Source organism: Sciurus vulgaris, assembly GCF_902686455.1.
Source record: "Sciurus vulgaris genome assembly, chromosome: 10".
Taxonomy (NCBI): Eukaryota; Metazoa; Chordata; class Mammalia; order Rodentia; family Sciuridae; genus Sciurus; species Sciurus vulgaris.
Window position 1 is genome coordinate 138,804,883 of NC_136470.1, and position 21,963 is coordinate 138,826,845.

General features: G+C 46.3%; 1 protein-coding gene across 3 annotated transcripts; it reads left to right on the top strand.

The window, feature by feature from the left end:
* The first annotated feature begins 1,829 nt into the window (after positions 1 to 1,829).
* Positions 1,830 to 18,544, top strand: LOC306670330 (protein C3orf33). Of its 3 annotated transcripts, none has more exons than XM_079155048.1 (5): positions 1,830 to 1,968; positions 3,514 to 3,573; positions 11,006 to 11,153; positions 13,933 to 14,093; positions 17,104 to 18,544. In XM_079155048.1, the coding sequence occupies exons 1-5, from the start codon at positions 1,855 to 1,857 to the stop codon at positions 17,503 to 17,505; spliced, it is 885 nt and encodes a 294-aa protein (XP_079011174.1). In that variant the 5' UTR covers positions 1,830 to 1,854; the 3' UTR covers positions 17,506 to 18,544. The 3 variants fall into 3 exon arrangements, with proteins under 3 accessions (XP_079011174.1, XP_079011175.1, XP_079011173.1); XM_079155049.1 differs by having other exon boundaries at positions 1,830 to 1,937; XM_079155047.1 differs by lacking the exon at positions 1,830 to 1,968 and adding an exon at positions 2,305 to 2,714.
* The last annotated feature ends 3,419 nt before the right edge of the window (positions 18,545 to 21,963 follow it).

Genomic DNA, 21,963 nt, shown 5'->3' on the forward strand with positions numbered 1-21,963 from the left:
CTCATCTCCATGTACAGGGTGATGGGACCTGGTACCTGAGAATCAAGTTCAATGCTAGGCTTCACAACTTAGTGAGACCCTGTCTCAAAAAATATAAAAGGCTGTGGGTGCAGCTCAGTGGTAGAGTGCCCCTGACTCCAATCCCCAGGACCACAAAAATCACTGGAAAAAAACACAAAACACAACTAAACCCACACAAATGTAGTCAATTGGTCTTTGACAAAAAAGAAAAGCAATACAATGGAGAAAAACAGTCTTTACAATAACATTGCTGGAACATCTGGACAGCCTCAAAGGAAAAATGTGGACACACTTCTCACCAAAATTGATTCAAAATGGACCTTAAGCACATGTGAACACAAAACTATAAAACTCCTAGAATGTAAGAGGAAGACGCTAGGCGGTCTTGGGTCAGATGATGACTCTTGAGATACAACTTGAACACAATCCATGGAAGCAATGATATCTTGGTCCAATTGTGCTGCTGCAATAAAATTCTATAGATGGGAAAATGTGCAAACAAAATTTATTTCTCACAATACTGGAAGCCCAATATCAAGGTGCTGGCATGCGTGGTCTCGTGAGGGCCTTTCTGCTGTGTCCTCTCTGTGTCCTCTCACGGCTAAGAGGTCAGTGCTGTTTTTCCATGGCAGAAAGCAGGTCAGGGGAAAGCCTGTACTGGGGCTGCTTGGTACTCACCAAACGAATTGAAAACCCATGTCCATGTAAAAACTCGCAGTGGAGAGCAGCTTTACCCGTAATTGTTAAGACTTGAGAGCCACCAAGAGTCCTTAAGTAGATGCAAACAAACTGGTACAGTCATACGACGGATAAGTATTAGGCAATAAAAAGTGAGTTATCAAGCCACAATGATGTGGCCATGTAACATATATTCCCAAGTGAAAGCAGCCAAGCTGAGAAGGACGCAGACCATGTGATTCCAGCTAGATGACGTTCCAGAAAAGTCGAAACAAAGGAGACGGTGAAAAGATCAGTCATTGCTGGAGATTACAGGGAGGCAAGGAGGGATGACTTAGGTGGAGCAGAGGATTTTTAGGGCAGTGCAAATATTCTGTGTGGCACTATAAGCATGGAAACGTCAGGATACGTTTGTGCAATACCAAAAGTGAACCCTAACAGAAGACACGGATGTTGGTAGTGGTCTGTAGTTTAATTTGCATTTCCCTAATGGCCAGTAATGCTGACACCCTGTACGGTTATAGCATATGTACATACCTCTTTGGTGAACTGACCACATCTCTTGTTCTTATTCTAATTGCATTTCTGCTCTTTTACTATTGGGTTTGGGTGTACTTTCTATATTCTAAATATGAGTCCTTTATTAGAAATGTGGTTTGCCTGTTTTCTCCCAGTGTATAGTTTTAATCATGCCTCTTATCAGGGTCTTTCACGGAGCTAAAGTTTTACATTTTGGTGAAACCTAACATCAATTTTCCTTTATGGGTCATGTCTGCGGCCAAGCACAATTCAAATACATGCCTGTGGTTATGTTTGGGGGCGGTGGAAGGAATTACGTGCTTCAGTTTCCTTTCTTGCTGGCACCTGCGAAAACCACCCCGCGGCTGGTTTAACTGCAATCACAAACCGATCACCTTCCCGGCGTGAACAGGTGTGCTCTCAGCGCTGCAGCCTGGGCCTTGGGAAAGCGCGGACCCCGCTCGAGGCCGGCCGGAGCGGCCAGCCCTCGCGCGCCCCCTGCCGCCGCCCAGGAGCACCGCGGCCCCGGAGGGACCCGCCCGCGCGCGCCCCCTGCCGCCGCCCAGGAGCACCGCGGCCCCGGAAGGAACTGCCCGCGCGCGCCCCCTGCCGCCGCCCAGGAGCACCGCGGGCGACATGGCGGGGCGGCCTGCGGGTCCCGCGTCGCGGCCACCCGAGCCCGGCGCGGCGGCGCCCAACGCGGTGGCGCGGGTCTCTCGGTGGGCGGACGACCACCTGCGCCTCGTCCAGGTGCCGCGGCGCCGTCGGGAGCGCGGGGCCTGCGCGGGGCCGCGCCGGGAGGACGGGCGCGGGGAGGGCCGGCCGGGGCTCCGCGATGTCGCCCGGGAGCGGGGAGGCGGGGACGGCAGCCGTCGGCCTGGCGCGCGGGAGGCCGGGCGTGCAGGGACCGGGGCGGGCGGGACCCCGCGCGGCCCCTGGAGCAGCGTGGGAGCGAGCCAGTCGGGACGGCCTGTCTGATTTTTCTAGTCTATGCCAAGTACAGTCCACCCGCTCCGATTGTTCCTGTTACTGCAGAGTAGACCTTTCCAAAAGCAGCATCTCGTAAAAAGTCGCCGTCAGTGGGATGCGTGTGGCTCCGTTCAAGCCCCCACAGGTGTCCCCGGCCGGGACGGTGGGACCTCAGCGGTTACTCTGCCCCTGAGAGGCGGCCTGGAGCCGGGGTCACAGCTGCAGAACTGAGACCGGGGCCCTGACCTGGGGAGGGAAAGGAGGCCGGGAAAGAGGAGGAGCCGGTGACCAGGAAGGCCAGTGAAGAGGGAGTGAGAGCTGGTCGTGGAAGGATGGTGGACTCTAAAATCCTGTTGTCAAGCTGGATGGCTCTGCAGCTGAGCCGCCCAGGCCGTGTCTGCCTACACTGCTGGGCAGCCCTGTCCTTCGGCTGCCCCTTGTTAAGTGGACCTAGCTTTCGTGAATGGATCTCACGTGGATCCCAGTCGATGAGGCCTTCTCTCTTGCGGTTCAGTGGGAATAGATGCGTGAGTGATTTCAAATTAAAAATTGGCCTCAGGACTGGGGGTGAGGCTCAGGGATTGTGTGTGCTTAGCATGTGCAAGGTCCTCGTCTCAGTCCCCAGTGCGTGCACACACACGCGTACACACACACACACACACACACACACACCAATTGTCTTCAGAAGGATCATGGGAGGAAGCAGTGTTTAAGTTAACATGTAGGTAGATTACTCCAGATAACTCAATCATAGGACCAGATGTACCCCTGTGCATATCTCCATTCTTTCCTTATGCACCTAGTTGCCTTTATTGGAGAAGGTATGTTAGATTCTCACTCTTTTTGAGGGAGTTGCCATATTTCTATTTTTTTCATTAAAGTCCTTTAAGTCTACTTCAGTTTAAATGAATTAATTTAAAAGCATCATTAAGTTTTCCCCAATCATTTACCCCTAGATCTTTACCAAGGTGCTGTATTTTAAGGTTTTAGTGTTAAGGTTTTCCACTAAATAGTTAAATTCTCACCGTGGATGCAAAGTTATGCTTAGGACTACAGCCATAGAACAGAAGTGTTGAACTCTTCACAGTTCAAGGAATTCATTGGTGAAGTAATACCGTTTAGTTATTGTGTAAGCCAGATTGCTGGAAAAGACGGAGAGTAATGGGTGGAGAGTTTTGGGAAGAAATGGGTGGTCGTGGGGAGGGTGTGTATCATCCACACTGTTTGATACAGGGAGGAGAGTCTTCTCTTTCCCCTCCTGATTAGCACTTTCACTGTTGTGACTGATAACTACTGAGAATTAATCACTAAATCTCTTTTCTGTAGCACATCAGCACTGGAATGGCCATAGCTGGAATAATATTATTTGTGAGAAGTGTTCGACTGGTGAGTTAAAAAAGAAAAAGGCAATAGGCAATTTATTGTCCCTTTAAATAGTTTTCATCTCAAATCATGTATCATTTTGTTATCTACATTGGAAGCTTCAGTGTTTTACAACAGTGGGTATATGTTAAGATCTTGGTTCAAAAGTAACGTGCACAGGATTTTGCAAAAAGTAATTGTATGCCTATATTCACTTAATCGCTTCTTTCTCATTTACATATGAATCTGAGCTGGGTATTTTGGCACACACTTCTAATCTCAGTGACTCAGGAGACTGAGGCAGGAGATTGCAAGTTTGAGGCCAACCTCAGTAATTTAGTGAGGCCCTGAGCATCTTAGCAAGACCCTGTCTCAAAGTAAAAAGAATAAAAAGCACTGGGAATGTAATCCAGTGATAGAGTACCTGTGGGTTTAATCCCCAGGATCAAAAAAAAAAAAAAAAAAAAAAAAAGAGAGAGAAAAAAGGATTAATTGTTAAAATATTTTAATTACTAAGTTTACATTCCAAAACACTGCAAATCTCTCTCTCTCTCTCTCTCTCTCTCTCTCTCTCTCTCTCTCTCTCTCTCTCTCTTTCTTTTTTTAGAACAGGACTGAACCAGGGGTGCTTAACCACTGAACCCCATCCCCAGACTTTTTATATTTTATTTTGAGCCAGGGTCTTGCTGAGTTGCCTAGGCTTCACCAACTTGCTGCTACTGGCTTTGGATTTGTGGTCCTCCTGCCTCAGCCTCCCATATTGCTGGAATTACAGACATGCACCACCATGCCCAGAAAACACTCAGATATCTTAAAAAGTGATTTTTAGTTTAATTATGTCCCTTTGCACTGAATAATTTTTGCTTTCAGTTGATTTTTGTGTGTGTGTGTTTATTTTGTTGTCATTTTGGTCCTTTTGACAATGCTTTAATCATAGACATAGTGTAGATCCATTTGATAAGTTGTGTTGGTCAGCTTTCATCTCTGTGACCAAAATATCTGACGAGAACAAGTTTAGTTTGGCTCATGGCTTCAGAGGTTCAGTCCATACTAGGCCAACACCATTGCTCTGGGCCCAAGGTGAAGCAGAACATCATGGCGGAAGGGCTTGGTGGAGGAGAGCTGATCTGTTCATGGTGACTGGGAAGCAGAGTGAGGGCCGGGGACACGGGGAAGATGCACCGTCCAGGGCAGGCCCTGGTGACCCACCTCCTCCTGTCACACCCCACCTGCCTGCACTCACCACCCAGTCAGTCCATGCAAACTAGGATGGGCTGATTCCTTTACAGCTCTCACAGTCTGATCATTTCACTGCCGAACATTCCTGCATGGACACAGGAGCTTTTGGGGGACACCTCACATCCAGATCATAACATCAGTCAAGTTTTACAAGTATATTTTGTTTTTCAGTTTTTTTTTTTTTTTTTAATTGTGGCATCTTAACCACTTCTAAGTGTACAAAAAATTCAGGGGTATTAAGTGTGTTCCTATTGTTGTGTGGTGGTCACCAGCTTCCCTTCTTAGAACTCTCTTCATCTTGCAGAACTGCAACTCTGCACCCATTAAACAGTAACTCTCATTCCCTTCCCCCCAGCCCCTGGTGACTGTCATTCCTATGTCTGTGTCTCCGACTTTACTACCCTAGGACCTCAAATGGATCCAGACTGTATTTGGTGTCTTTTTTTTCTTTCTTTCTTTCTTTTTTGAGATTGACTTAATTTACTTCGCCTGATGCTCTCTGTGTTCATCCATATGGTAGCATATGTTGAAATTTCTGTCCTTTCTAAGACTGGTCATCCTGGTCGTATGTGTGTACCACCTTTGTTTGGCCGCCATCAAGCAATCTTGATGGCACCAGATTGCTTCAGCATGTTAGCTATTGTGAATAACCTGCTCTGATCAGTCAGGGACAAATACCTCTTTGAGCTCCTGCTTTCGCTTCTTCCGGGTCTGTACACAGTAGTGAATGAGCTGGATCGTGTGTTATGGAACTCTCGTTCCATTTCCTGTAGTGGCTGTGCCACTCTGCGATCCCTCCAGCAGCGGTGAGCTTCCTGTTCCTGCATGTTCTCATCAGCACTTGTGATTTTCTGCTGTTTCGACAGGAGCCACCCTAGTGGGTACCAGTGATTTTTTTCCATTGTGATTTGGACTTGCACTTGCCTTTCCCTGGTAATTTTTGCGTTTCCCTAGTGTGTTGAAGGCCTTTCTGTGGGATTTTTGGTCTTTCATATATCTTCTTTGAAGAAGTGTTTAGGATTTTTGCCCATTCCTAGTCCGGGTGCTTGGTTTCTGTTGTCGCTGAGTTTTAGGAGTTTTGCCTGTGTTCTGAGTATCCATCCCTCGTCTGGTGTTTGCAGATGTTCCCTGCTCTGTAGGCTGCTTTTTCACTCTGTGGATAGCTTCCAGCCAGGGGCAGTTCTAACATTTCTATGCAATCTGATGTGTCTGTTTTTTTCTGTATGACCTGTGCCTTTGGAGTCACATCTGAGGTAAATCATTGCTGATCCAATATCATGAAGCTTTTGGCCCTATATTTTGTTTTAAGAGTTTTGAAGTTTTAGGTATTCTGTTTAGATCTTTGATCCATTTTAATTAATTTTTGTAGATAAATGAACTAAGAAAAAAGAACAGACTCAAAGGATGAAAGTCAGAAGTGAAAGTGAGTGTATTACTACCAATTCTACAGAAATAAGAGAGCACTAGAGAGCTGGGGATGTGGTTCAGTGGTAGAGTGCTTACCTAGCATGCACAAGGCCCTGCGTTCAGTTCCCACAAACACAAACACACACACACACACACACACACACACACTAATATGATACATCATATTGGGTAATGTATATGAAATGGATAAATTCCTAAAAACTCAAAGCCTTCTAAGACTGAATCATGAATAAATAGAAAATCCAAATAAACCTATAACGAGTAGGGAGGTTAAATCAGTAATCACAAATCTCTCAAGAAAGAAAAGCACAGGACTTGTTGGCTTCACTCTTGAATCCTGTCAGGCATTTAAAGAACTAACCAATTCTTCTCAAACTTTTCCCCAAAACTGAAGAGGATAAATATTTCCTAACTCATTCTATGAAGCCAGCATTCCCCTGATCCAAAAACCAAAGAAAAATACAAGTTAAAACCACAGACCAATATTCCTTGTGTCCCTTACCTTATGCAAAAATATCCTCAACTGAGTACTAGCAAACCAAATTCAACCCCATACTAAAAGGATTATGCATCATAAACAAGTGGGATTTATTCCTGGAATGCAAAGATGGTTCAGCATACAAACATCAATCAGTATAATACACCACATATGTAGACTGTGGGGGGAATACTAAGTGAAGGTTTCAATTGATGCAGGAACAGCAGTTGGCAAAATTCAACATCCTCTCATGGTAAAAAGCACCCAACAACTAGGAATAGAAAACATAAAAGCCATACAGTGAACGTCAACATAATGGTGAAAGACTGAGAGCTTTTCCTCCTGTATCGGGCCAGGAGGCCCACTCTCGCTGCTTCTATTTGGCATGTTTCTTTATCTTGCCTGATTGCTCTGGCTAGAACTTCTGACGTTTTGTATACATGGTTTCATTTAATGCTTATAATAATCCTGTGAACAAGGTATTCTTGTACCCGGTGCCTGTGTAGATGAGAAGCTATGTGGATGCTTAGGGAAGATGGTCCCGCATGGTTGGATTTCAGATGTGTGTCTTCTTGACCTTGAAACCCTTAAGTTTCTCCCTCTGGGATGCTTCTAGCTTTATCCATTTGTCCTAGGACACCTCCTTCACCTTCTGAAGCTCGGACTCGGCCTGCTGGTGGTGGCTTCTCTTTCTGAGTCTTCAGGAGAGCGGTAGTGTGTACCACGAGTTCGGGACTCACTTCCTTTCAGGGCATACTCCTGTGTTCCTGTACTTTGGGTCTTTCCCTTTTTGGCCCCTTTGCACGTGTCCTTTGTCTGAAACCTGCTTATCTCCTGCTCCCCCGCTGTTCCCTGGCTGTTCTGTGTGGGCCTGTCACGGCAGCGCAGCCTTGAACTTGCTGCTGCTGCGGGACCCAGAGGAGCGGAGGCAGAGGGTCTTTCTCATGTGGACATGAGCTCCTTGGGAGTGGGAACATGGGGCTCTATTTCTGTCCCCTCCTCAGCTCCATAGCGATGACTCCAAACATGAAGGCACCTTGGACTGTAGTTGTACGTCCTGAACCAGCGACACCTCAGAGTTGAGGTGCGACTTGTGAGCCGACCTCTTCAGTGGCCTCGGGTGGATGCTCGTGGCTCTCTAGTGATGTGGCTTCCAGCTCTGTCCCTCCTCTCCACCTTGCTCTGCTTGGTGAAAGCCTTCGTGCACCGGAATCCTGGGAGAGGAGCAGAGGGCGGGTTCCCGGAGCCCACTGTCACTTCTCTCCCTCAGGATCCTGCTCCTGTTGATGCCGCCCCAGGCGGAAGGTCTTGCTTTTGGACGAGGAGAGGGGTTGCACGTTTTGTTTGTTTTTGCTGTTTTCTGTCTTGGCGTCTTTATCACACTTGCCCATTTTGAATTCCAGTTTCCGAAGCCTCTGAAGCTTCCCCATTTGCTACCCTAATTAACCCTCATTCCTTCTTCACTAGCCTGGGGAGCACAGGGCAGTCATTCACATTTGGGCCACCATTCTGCTTGCTGGGACCCCCTGAGCACTGGCCAGGCGCCTGGTGTTCACGTTCCTGCATGCACCAGCCCCCACCCTGATGCCGGGTCCTGATGCAGCACTCAGGTGGCTGGTGGTCAGACTGGAAAGGACCCTCGCTAGAGTTCTGTGGTTTGTTCATGGCAGTCCCTGAGTGATGCCCCAGCCTGAGAGCCGTCTGACAGGCGGCCTCTAATCCACGCTGGTGTCCTCACGCCTGCCTTAAGCACCTGTGTCGGGAGACCGGACTCTGAGGTCTGATTTAATACTTCCCTCTTATTTTACTCTGCATATGCCACCTTCTTTTTGTTTGTTTGTTTGTTTTAAAGATGACTTCCTCATACAGTGATTTCCTTTATAAACATAAGATTTACAGTTTTATTCCACCTTCTCAAGTGAATGTTGACAGATCTAGAATATGTTTCCTTCCAACTTCTGATAGGTTTTGTAACGTTCATTGACATTTGATCCAGATTTGCCTCTTACTAATGCTGTTCCAGACTTGTTCTCTGTCCCTCCACAAAAGCATTTGGAAACGAGCACAGATGTCATGAAAGTCTGCCCGTGACCTCTTCACATGTCCTTCCTAAGGGCAAGGATGTTCCCCTGTGTGCACCTGGACACATCACAGCTCAGACGCGGAACATTCTTGTCGTGATAGTTTCTAAAATACAGTTCACGTTCTGATGTTCTCGAAAATTCCTTTTATTATTGCTTTTTCCTCACTCCAAAATTCAATCGAGAATCATTCTTTGTAACCAATTCTGTCTCATTGGTCTCTGATTCTAGGATGTTGCTCCCGCTCGCTTTTCCTTCAGTTTTTGTCTCACGATACTGACGGAGTCCACACCAGTTGTCTTGTAGAATGTCTCGTGTTCTGGATTTGTCTGTTTCCTTGTTAAATTCAGTGTATACACTTTGGCAAGAAGGTTGTGATTACTTTCTATTTTATTGCATCAAGATTCATAACACCAGTTTGTCCTATAATATTGTGACCTAATAAAATTAACAGTGATCTCTTGTTATCCAATACCTAGCCCAGCACATATCCAGATTTCCTTGTCACATGGCATCTTTGTAAAATAGATGCCAGGCATGGTGGTGCGCACCTGTAATCCCAGCAGCTTGGGAAGCTGAGGCAGGAGGACTGCAAGTTCAAGGCCAGCCTCAGCAACTTAGCGAGACCCTGTTTCAAAATAAAAAATAAAAAGGGCTGGGGGCTGAGGCCACGGCGCGACATGGAGCCCAGGGTCATGGAGCCACCAGGGCAGGATTTTATAGTAGAGCATCTCAAAAGCCTGTACAGACTCGGAGGCTGCTGCTCCGGTCAGTATGATTCTTTTTAAGTTTTGACCAGGCTAAATATAAGAGAAGATCTCTGACTTCCCCTGAAATGAGCAGGTCTGCTCTGTCATGTGCTCTCCATCAGGATGATCTGCCTCGCCACTGATCCATAGCAATGGGGCCAAGTGTCCAGGGTATAAAACCATGAGCCAAGATAAATCTTTACTCCTGCCACTTTTGTCAGAGTGGTGGAAAGATAACTAAAACAACCAACTAAATTTCTGCAAGGGTGAAAATGACGGTTAGCAAAAGATTCATGCATTTAAAAAAATATCTAACTTTTTGTTTTGTCACTGAAGTTTTCCTTTTATTCACTGGATTTAGATGTCGGCCAACAGATTATTAAAACAAATGATCTAGGTCCCAGGAAGTATCACATTAACTGGAAAGAAGGCTAGATTCTGAATATTTCTGCATTCTGAATTTCTGGTTCACCTCCTGGTTGTGTTAATTGGAAAACATTCACATCAATTTTCTAATCTTTAGGTTCTTGGTCTGTAGAATGGGTGGAAGACACCTACTCTTTTTACATTACAGAGTTGTCGGCAGGATCAAATAAGGTTATTATTCCACTGTTATGGAAAAAAAATTTGTAATTAGTAAAGTGCTGTCATTAAATATAAGATTTGAGGCACAAAAAAAAGGGGGGGGGGGCTGGGGATGCGGCTCAGTGGTTAAGTGCCCCTGATACCTGGTACCAAAAATAAATAAAAAAAATAAGAATGGATGATCTGTCCAAATCAGGATCCCAGGGTTCCATCTATTGTTTTAGTTGCATTTCTTAAGTCTCCTTTGTTTGTTTATAACACACACACACACACACACACACACACACACAACCCCATTTCCCTCAAGCCATTGATTTTGTGGGGAAAACACCTCATTCATCCTTGAGGCTGCTCTACACTCTGGACTTGTCTGCTGCATTCTTATTTTTACAAAGACTCTGGTTCTGAGACTGTCTTAGGAAGCTGGGTTCTAATTTGCCTTTCCGTCAGGGGAGGTTCCTAACTCGTCATGAAGGTGGGTGAGGCTGTTCCCCTGGGAATGTAGAGGTGTCACGCCCTGAGCTTTCCCGGTGGTAGGGATGGAGGTGGGTGCCTAGTGTTGGCCTTTGTTCCCTTTCTCTTTTGAAAACTTTGGCTTTTAAGTGAGAAATCTTGTTGGTTGAGGCTCTAATTTAATTTGACCCAGCTTTGTTTAGGTTTTAGGTGTAAAGTCTCTTATATAGTAGTTTGAAAGAGAAAAATAGTGAATACGGAGTTCTGATGTTCCTGTGCATACTTTTGACTAAATCATGCCAAAGTATTAATATAAAATTAAGAATGAAATTTAAATTTTTAAATGTGTCTTCTTGTTAAATGTTTAGATGACAGTTTCACAGTTTTGATTTTAAATTAAAATGATAATGAAAAGTTGTGTTTCTCTCTTTCTAAATCAACAGACATCAAAATTTACACGCTCTTCAGATATCCCAGTAGAATTTATAAGAAAGAATGTTAAACTCCGCGGACGATTACACCGGATAACTGAGGAGGGTTTAGAAATTGAACATATTCCTATTACTTTGCCTCTTATATCTTCATGGAAAAGTAAGTAAGAAGCGAGAACAAGACCAAGTAACTATTATAATTATTGCTATTATGTTAAATAACTAGGTGGTATTTAGAAAAGAGCAAAAAAATGTCATTTTAATCCCTGATTACCCTCCATTGTTCATGAGGGAAAGTGGAAACCCTGGCCTGCAGTGTGAACACACTCACAGCTTAGGATCTTCGAAGCAAAGCAGAAGGGAGACCCTAGGGAAGGAAGGGAGCCGGGGCAGGGAGGAAGGCAAAGAGAAGCAGAAGGACACACGGGACCAGAGTACGTTCTGTGCATCTGTGAAATTGTCCAACAAAACCCGGCCTGCTGTGCAGTGGACATGCACCAATATTATCATTTTAACAAGCAAATATACTATAATAATATAATATTTCATGACCTGAACGTCGGGACACTTGGTCTCTTTGGCAGGCGTCTGGTGCTTGCCTCCTTTCCTGTGTAGTCCAGTGTGTGGTGGGCAGCCTCCTCCCCAACCTGCGGTGCTGTAAGGAAGCTACCGAAGCTTCTCTTAGCATTGGTATTTTAAAAAAATTGACTTGAGTGCATGGCACTGGCATGAAACTCCCGTCTCGTGAAGCTGTCTGTTGTCATGAATTCGTTTATACTGTCATGACTATTAGAGCAGCTGAGGTTGTTTACAACAAATCCATTTTTATATCAGGTGCTGTTTTTCCAAAAATCTAAAAAATACAAAATATTTAGTCACAGTTTCTTTCTTTCTTTTTTTTTTTTTTTTTTTTTTTTTTTTTTTTTTGTGGTGCTTGGGGATTGAACCCAGGGTCTTGTGCCTGAGAGGCAAGTGCTCTGCCAGCTGATCTGGTCTCACCCACCTCCAGAAGCAGAAGTGTAGTGGATCCTTGGCGGTGGCTTCTCTCTGGTCGTTCCTTTGCCTGACCTACTGCTGCTGCTGCCCTGCCTCTGTTCACTCGCAAGACCCAGGTCCCACCCTTGGCCTGCTCTGCGGGAGCCACATTGCTCTCCTCTCGAACTTCCAGCATCTTCTGTGTCAGCCCACCCAGGATGCACTGGGTTTTTAAAAAACTGCTTGCAGAGAGGCTGAGGTTGTGGCTCAATGGTAGAGCACTTGCCTCACATGTGTGAAGTACTGGGTTCGATTCTCAGCACCGCATATAAATAAATGAATAAAATAAAGGTCCATCAACAACTAAAAGAATATTTAAAAAGATGCTTGCAGAAAAGACTTGTTGAAGGGCTGGGAAAACGGAACGGTTTCCATCACAAATATTACTACTTTTAAGTAAAACCTGCTTAATATGCTTAAAAAAAAAAAGCAAAACACAAAACTCAAAAGTCATAGATTAGAAATCATAGGCTTTTTTTTTTTTTTTTTTTTTTTTTCTGGTGGTACCATGGATGAAACTCAGCCACTGAGCCACGTACCCAGCCCTGTTTTGTATTTTATTTAGAGATAGGGTCTCACTGAGTTACTTAGTGTCTCACTTTTGTTGAGGCTGGTTTTGAACTCTCCATTCTTCTGCCTCAGCCTCTGAGCCACTGGGATTACAGGCGTGTGCCACCACACCCTGCAGAAATCATAGACTTTGAAAAGTAACATTTGCTTTTCCAAAAAAACTTTATATAATATTTTGGGTTAACTACATTATGGGTCTGTCTTGCCTTATTCAGTAGATTTATTTCTGGAAGATTTATTGTTTGGTTCTTACTGACCACTTCACATTTTAAATACTCAGTAGGGACTTTCCCTGTTAAAGGGAACCCAGTGACCCTTACCATGGGAGGCTTAGGCATGAGGACTCAAGATCTAGTGTTGGATTTGATTCAGACCATCCACTTCACGTCTCTGGTCTCCCACTGTGAGGTCTTTTATGGGAGGGCGGCTGATGGTGGTGGCTGCATCAGGAGTTGGAGAAGACCTGGGAATATTTGGATTTCCCTCGCGCATCAAGGGCCATCTAATTTTTCATTGCATGTCCTGCCTTAATCTAATTGGTGTATTACTGTATCAAAGGCTTTTGCCAAAATCCAAGGGGACAGGTTTAAGAAGTCCATGTTTGAAGGAGAATGTATTTCCAGTGTCATATAACAGGGTTCTAGGACATCTTCTTGAATGCAAATAGTATTTTTTCCTTAGAGATTAGATGAGCATAACTTTCTACTTTCAATCACTTGACAAGTGCTCTACAAATGTTAACTATATTCTTTCTTTCTTTCTTTTTTTTTAAGACACTCAGTTTTTAATTTCCTTTTTGGAAAGTTGTAAATTTTTTTCCTAAAATAAAACTCTGAACGGGACATGGTTGTACACGCCTATATTCCCGGCACTGAGGATGCTGAGTCAGGAGCATCTCTTGAGCTGAGCTCCAGGCTAGCCAGGGCACCAGTGAGACACTGTCACCTAAAAATAAATAAATAAATGCATCTTGTCATTAAAGTTATATTCCTTAGAAGTTTATGAAGGGTTTGGGAAACCCTTCCTAAGTTCCTCAACTGCACAGCCTTCTCTAGCTTTATGTACACATTTGTAGACACGCCTGGGAAGGTTGAAGACTAGGAAGTGGTTTAAATCTCTTCCTAGTCTGGAGCTTTCTGGAATGGGTTTTCGAAATTCCTCCATCTGTTATTATAACTTGTATTATTCTAAAAGAAAACTTGAATATAGAAATAGGCAAACTGTATTTATAGGTTGGCACAGTGCATGGTGTCTGTCTGGGGGTGGGCGGGCGGCTGCGGGATTTGCTTTCACAGCTGCTCCTAACCCTGGCTCTCCTCTGCTGGCCTGCTCAGAGGAGCCCCAGGGCGTCTTGCTGGTGAGGCTGGCCGGCGTGGCCCTCACTGGGCCCGGGAGGCAGTGGCTGCAGGAGGAGCTGCGGCCTTCCCAGCTGCTCTGGTTCCAGCTGCTGGGGAGGGAGAACGCCACACTCTTCTGCTACCTCCTGGTGAATAAGGTGAGTAAGAAGTGTGAGCAGTGACTGACCGTCTTCTGTTATTACCTGTACGTAAGTAATTAACTCTAACTTTCAGTATGTGTGGGACTCTGAACATTTTGGTTTTTCAAATTGCTGTTAATAGTGTGTAAAGAGGGCTGGGGAGATAGCTCAGTCGGTAGAGTGCTTGCCTTGCAAACACAAGGCCCTGGGTTCCATCCCCAGCACCACAAAAAAAAAAAAAAAAAAAAAAAAAAGTGTAAAGAGCCAGGTGTTTCACATATAAATGTTATAAACTTGTGTCACCTGTGTAATATGCTCATGATTGAAAAAATGAAAACTTTTTTATGAACCCCTTTAGTTATGAGTGACTTTGGGCCATGGGGATTGGAAGTACTCGGGCCTCCATAGACAGGTGTGTCATGTTGCTGTGCTATCGGAAAGCCTGCAGAGCGCGTCCGGGCAGCTGGGAGCAGCACGGTGCTTCTGCAGGTCAGCAGTGCTCAGTCGGTCCAGTGCCCCGCCGTGTCCCCCGGTGTAAACCCAGAAACTGCCCAAGTGAAAACAGCTTCCTGTGGGGTCTTCGGCGTGGCAGTTTGGAAACACGCGGTCAGCTCTAAATCAGACTTCCAGAGAAGGCAGGGAAAGCGGGAGCTTGGATTGAGCCCAGAGAGTGGTTTATTGCAAGGCAGTGAGCATCCTGTCCTGGGGAAGCTTCTGTTGAGTTGAGGACAGGTCCTGTGGCAGGGACCGTGTGACCACGGAAGACAGAGCAGGGCCCGCAGATGGTGCGGTGGCCACGGGTGGGCAGGCTTCGTCTGGCACAGCCTCAGTGTGTTCTGGTGCCTCTGGGGTCCCAGGCAGTGGCCAAGTCCTGTGTAGGCCCTGCCTCCATGACCTCCAAACTCCAGCCTCCATGGCCTCCAGAGTCCAGTCTTCAGCATGGCTTCTACTGCGGTTTCCTTTTGATGTCACAGTTGGCAGAGATGTCGTGGAACCCATGCCTTTTGACTCTAGAGCCAGCATTGGTAGGTCCTGCTTCTGGTCCGAGGCCAGTCCCCTGAGGAGGTGCCTCAGAGCTTTCTCACCCGTGTGACGGGTGGCAGCCCTGTGGGACTGGGCTCCCTAGCTTCTCTCTGCCGAATCACAGTCCCAGGGTCTGGGACATGCTTTCTTTTGATGGGCAAAAGCTAGCTTTTACTCCTTGATCACTTCAGTGACATTCGGCTGTTGAATTAGAATTATGATTATCTAATTGAAAAAAAGTACAGTCGTGAAGTTCGCAACTAGCAGAGAGCCCCTTTAAAGCCCACGGCCCTGTCCCCCCAGCTCCCTGAGGATTGCTTTTCTGCAGCTGAGTTTCCTCATGCTGAGAATGGGAACCCAGGAACTGGGTTCCTGGGCCGAGCGGCAAGGTGGGACTGCAGCTGACCTGCGGGGGCGGCACCGCCCAGCCCCAGGCACAGGAGCTTTCCTGCCTGTGTCCTGCTTTAGACCGTGTCTAAAGGCCAGGGTCCCTGGGCCCCCTGCAGATGCAGATCCCAGCCAGGAAAGCATGGCCGCTGCCTCCCCAGCTTTGGCTGAGCTGCAAGCAGCACAGCCTTCGATTCCAGTATCACAGCGATGCAGAAAAAAGTTTATGGCTTATTTGTTTTTTTAAAGCAGGATAAAGAATTGTACCCAGACTGATTTCTGACTGTCTTCAGAGCCTGCGCATGTGGGTGTTCATGGAAAGGGAATGTGGAGAGATGAAGGGGTCCGAGTGCTGAGGCCGGAGAGAGCAGGGCTTCTTAGTCGTCAAGTCCCCTATCATATGACATGATGTTGTTGTATAACGAACTAGAACAGGAAATAATCTAGGACAAGGAAATAGGAAAGTGATTCCGATTTTAAGCCCCTTGTGGTGGTACACACCTATAATCCCAGCTACTTGGGAGGCTGAGGCAGGAGGATCTCCAATTCAAGGCCAGCCTCAGCAGTTTGGGGAAAGCCTGCTTCCAAATTAAAAATAAAAACCCTGAGGATGTAGCTCAGTGGTAGAGCACCCTTGGGTTCTATCCCCAGTAAGACTAAATGAATGAATGAATAAATGAAAATATTACTTTATTTCTTTAATATGGTCTTAGAAAATGTTTCCTAGTTTAAAATATGGAATTTTTACATTTTTAGAATTTAACTGTGAATTACTTGTCTAATGTGAAGATTATTTTATTAGATTAAAATCCCACAAGAACTGTAAAAATTACTGTGAATTACTGAGGGGGAAATCCATTTACCTAGTTACTTTAGGAAGTGAGGGATGAAATTTCCTGAAGGACAAAGATTCAAGGGCAGTACCATTTTTATGTTAATTATTTTGAGGGAGGTCTTTTAAAAATGTATTTACATACCAGCGCCCTCCTGAACACTGGAATTCTGGATCTAATTTAACAGTGATTCAGTGCATTTTCAATTTGTCTTTTTAAATTTCTTTTTTTGTACTGAGGATTGAACCCTGGGATGCTTAACCATCCCACCCCCAGCCCTTTCTTAGTTTTTATTTTGAGATAGGGTCTCCTCATTAAGTTGCTGAGGCTGGCTTTGATCCTCCTGCCTCAGCCTCCCAAGAAGCTGGGATTACAGGCATGCATCACTGAGCCTGGCCTGTATTTAGTTTCTTTTAGTATTTAGTTTCTTTTACTCTCTTTTGCCGAGGCACCTGTCTCCTGCCCAACTCTCCCAACAAAGAGCACCATTGAGCCAAGAAAGCATGTTTTTTAAATTTGCTGCCTCTGCACTGATTTGGGTTAGAGACCAAGGAGTCGCAGAGAATTCTCTTTTAAAGGAGTCAGTTGACTTTGAGCAAGGTTTTCTTCTGTAATGCAGTTTGGGAATTTAGTAATAGCTGTTTTAAGCTCTTGACCCTTTTGTTCAATATTTTGACTTTTTTTCTGTAGGACTAAAATTGATGAATGATTTTAATGTAAATATGATATTATGGGTATGATAACAATTTTCTTAAATAATTGGTACTTTTTTTTTTTAATTCAAGGGTGGCTATTTTAGTGTGAATCTGAATGAAGAAATTTTGAGAAGAGGCCTGGGCAAAACTGTTCTTGTTAAAGGGCTAAATCATAACACCAAAACCTATTGGAAAATTCACAGAAACTTACTTAAAGCTGAATTAACAGCCTTAAAAAAAGGAGAAGGAATATGGAAGGAAGACTCCGAAAAAGAAAGTTACTTGGAAAAATTCAAAGACTCTTGGAGGGAAATATGGAAAAAAGACAGTTATTTGGAAACAACTGGAGCAGATTTCAACTTGAAAAGAGAAAGTTATCATGACAGATTTAGAAGGACCTGTGAAATGTGGAAGGACCGCGTGAACAACCACTCCGTAGTGCTCAAACTCAGAGAACTTCTCAGTCGCGTTCGCTTTCGGAGAAAAGGGTAAAACAAATTCCCACGAGGTCCAGAGGTGACCTGCGAGGACTCAGACGTGTAGATATGGCCCTTCTCTGAGTGAACGGAAATTTCCCCAGATGAGCCAAGTTGGGTCTCTTGGCATTTACACATTAAAACGATTGCTGCTGTAAGTGTGATCTCAGAATTGATTTAAATAAGTTATGATTACTGTAATATGCTGCAGGAAACCAAACGCTGTAAAAGGTTCCCAAGGTGAAGGCTGTATATAATGCTTGAAAAGAAAGAAAAAGTCAACTACGGGCCGTTGCCTGGTCTGGGGCAGCCACACGTGACTTTTGTTGAAGGGTCTGTGCACACTTTTCCAGTTTTATCAGCTTTCATGATGATGTAACGAAGGAGCTCTTCACACCTGTGTCCAAGGCTGCTCTCCTCCCAGCTGCTTTCTAGCTGCTTGTGAACTTGGGGCAGTGCTAGGAGAGGTCACTGAGACCACTCTGGTAATAAAGGGGGACTCATTCCTCCCTGTTAGAAGCAGGGACATCCCGAGGACGAGGACAAGAAACCAGGTGCTGAATGGAAAGAACCGAACCAGATGCCTCAGGACACTGCTGCTTCCTGAAGTCACTGCTCAAACTGCCCTCCTTCCCGCAAGGCCCCCTTAGGGGTGATGGGAAATAATATTCCTATAAGACAGCGCCCCAAGAAAAATGGAGGGATGGTGGGGCTCAGGGGAGGGAGGGGAACTTGGCCAAGCATTAAACCTCTCCCAGTGCACCCTTTCCTGATAATAAAGGGCCCTAAAGGAAAGGGGTGGATACTGACCTGGATCTCCCGCATGGCAAATTAGTCCTAAACAGAAGCACAGCAAATAACAATGGGCATGATCTGAGTACTCATCCCTCGGGTCTGGTTTTAACCTGTGCAGCTAGCTCCAGACGGTCAAAACTGCTCCTGGGGGGCTTCCGGTGATGACATCATCCCGACTGTGCCCCATAAAACTAAATCCCCTCTGTAACTGATGGCCATTTTTTGCATCTGGAAGTGCCCGAGTCCGAATGAATAAAGCTTCCAGGGATCCTTTGAGTCTGCTTCCCATACTTTTTGCGCCACACCCCCCACATTTTTATCTTAGTAGATTCCATCCGGGCCTCCCTTAGACCCATCCTTAACTTTATGCAAGGACATCAAGGACCCTCACAGCCTGAGTTGGGCTCCATCTCCCTCCTGGGGACCTCTTTGGGATGCCTGTCCCAATGACAGTGGTGTTGACACCTTCATGAAGGCCAGGTGATCTCTGATGGTCAGACCCACTGGCTGGCAGCCCTTGCTGGGGCTCAGGACGTTGCTTTTTGGCTTCATCACTGTCTGCAGCTTGTCTGATGGTCAGAGGGTAAGATTAGCTGGGTAACTGCATAGAAGGTGGCTCTTTGTCACAGGACACGGTTATAACAGCCATTTGAAAAAGTGAAAAAGTCCCTTTGAGGCCAGATTTCTGACCAAAGCTCAGGTTCTTTGCCTTTTTCAAAGATAGGATTTACTACTTCTTAGTCCTTTTGGGATTCAAAACATATTACCCAAAATATGTCACATTGGTGTACCCAGTATTTTAAGTCAAAGGAAATTGAGAAGACCGCAGAAACAGGAAGTCACTCTGGGACGTCTCCCACCTTTGCCCTGAAGGGTCCATAAAAGAGTTATGAGCAGCCTTCCCTGGAGTGGGTGGGGGGGTCCTGCCCTGCAACCACAGGCCGGGCAGAATCTATACCACCAGGCCTTGCTGGGCCTCATTTGTCACGGTCAGATCAAGGCTGCCTGCCCGCAGATGCACATCCTGGTGACTGTCCACCCAAGTGCGCCTTCCCCTGAGCCCAGGGCCCCATTACTGAGGCTCCTGTGTGACACGTACATAAGTGGGTGGCACTGCGCTCTTGCTCACCTTCCTTGTCCTGGCAGGTGTCGCCGTGGGCCTTGTGAAGGGCAAAGAGAAGGTCACTTTCCTCCCTGTGATTTCTGTCTGAAACAACAGGCCCGTGGCCGCTCTGTTTCCTCTTGGCCTTCTTTTTATAGATCCAGTTCCCAGATCACCACCTTCTTCTTTCTTTTTTTTTTTGGGGGGGGGGGGGGGTCCTGGGGATGGAACCCAGGGCCTTGTGCTTACAAAGGCAAGCACTCTACCAACTGAGCTATCTCCCCAGCCCCCTACTTTTTTCTTTTTTGAGATGGGATTTTGCTATTGGAAAAGGGAGCTGAACTGCGGCCATGACAGGCTCCATTTAGGGCATGAAAGATTTCAGGCCTAGGTTTCTATCGGGAGCTAAGGAGCCAATGCCTAAGGTTCCAAACCACATATGTCAGTATGTTAAGACCTGGGTACCCCAAGCCAATGGAAACATGCCAAACCACGCATGCTGAAAGATTGGCCAGTCGTGCACTTTGCTCTGTTCAGATTTCCCGCTGTACTGTGGAGCTCATAACGATCCCGCTGCATCGAGACTCGGGGCCCTCGGCCGGTACCTGCTGCGTCAGTGAAGTCAGTGACGCTGTGAGTCCGAGCTCAAGCCTGCAATAAAGACCCTTTTGCTTTTGTGTCAGAGACAGCTCCCTGGAGGTCTCTGGAGATTTGTGATCTGGGCACAACAGCTATGTTGCCCAGGCTGGCCTGGAACTCCACGGCTTGAGTGATCCTCCTGCCTCAGCCTCCTCAGTACCGGGACCACAGGCTCATGCCACTTGCCTTACTTAAATATAGTTTTATCAAATGAATTTAGTGCTTTCTAATGGACTGGATTTTTTTGGCCCTTCATAATCTATTTTCCTTTAGATTTATGTTTCCTTTGGGGGGACATTCATTTTCCACTTTCCTCCCTCCCTCCCAGGGGCACTTGACCATTGAGCCACATCCCCAGCCCTTTTTAATATTTTATTTAGAGATGGTCTCACCAGGTCGCTTAGGGCCTCTCTAAGTTGCTGAGGCTGGATCCTTGTCTCAGCCCAAATCTCCGGGATTACAGGCGTGTGCCATTGCACCTGGCTTCCAATTGCATTCTTACACATGACCTGTTGACAGCATCACCAGTGCGATCTTAATTAATGGAGAGAAAATAGCCCCCACAGCCAGCGCTCCACGCCTGCTCTTTGGCTGCCAAAAGCGTATTCCAAGATGCCACAATGTAGCCTCTATTGTGTGCAATTTTAATGCAAATTAATTAAAAATTAATTTAAAAACTGAAGTAAATAGAACCAGGCTCCAGCCAACACCCAGAGGATGAAGCAGAAAAGCCAACTGCTTGATGACCCTGTTGGCTCCATGCCTGAGGCAGTCCTCCGGGGTTGGCTCTGCTGGGGCACATTCAGTTCTAGCTCTGGGGGCCCTCCTGTGGCCCCCCGTCACACAGGGGAGTCTCACTTCTGTCTTTCTCATCACATCTGCTCAACACCCACAGCAGGCTAGCCCGCAGCCCCTACATGCTGGCTCCCTACAGTCTGCGCGAGGAGGCACCGGAGTCTGCTCTGGAAGAAGGTCGTGGGAGCAGTCCTACCTAAGTCTTGCTGGTTTTCATAGTATTCGCTAAGTGATGGAATGGTGGCTTCTCTTTGCTTCACTCTTTTCATAATGCATTTTTTCCTGGTCTCAGGAAAACAAAGTACTGGCAGGTCTAGTGGCTTAGCAAGTTTCAGAAAAGAGACGATCACTATTTGTCACCTTGGAGAGATACTAGGCCCCCTGAGTTTGTAAAAAGAGGGATGTTGGGAGATGAAATGGTGATGTGGGAGCTGGCACCAAGCAGTCCCTCAGTTTGAATGGATTGTGTGGTGCAGGCGGGCGTGGATGGAGCACGGGTCACTGGGGGCTCCCTGGATGGGTGGTTCTTTCCTGTGCCTCTTCCCCTCACCCTGGCCCTCCTTAGCTGCCCTGAGCGGAGCAGCTTCCCTCTGCTACATCTTTCTGCCATGATGTTCAGCCTCACCTTGGGCCCAGAGCAATGGAGTTGGCCATTTGTGAACAGAATCTCTGCAACTGTGAATCAGAATTAACCTTTCTTAGTTAGCAAAGCTGATTAAAACAAGGAGTGCAGAGTAGTCCAGTCCTCCTCCTCCACCATGTGGATGGGGGAGGGAGGGTGGTTGCTGCTCACAGACTGTATCCTCCCCCTTCTCACCCCCAGATCTCCTTACACCAGGTGCTTGTGAAACCTGGATCTGGTTGATTTTCCCACCACTGGGGAGGACTGGGAAGTCGGCTGCCTGAAATGCCATTTTCTTACACCTTGGCTAGAAGGTGGTGGAACACCCGGGCCCTGGATCCCAGCAGGGCTGCATACCTGTTCCTCCTGCTCTCACTGGCAACTCCCCGAGTCTGGTAGAGAGCTCCAGCACTCCTAACTCCTAACTGCAAACACTGCTTTCAGAGAATTAACTGCATTGGAGGCAAGCAAATGGTGTGCCAAGAGTTTTCTTCTAACATTTTCCAGCACCATTTGATTCC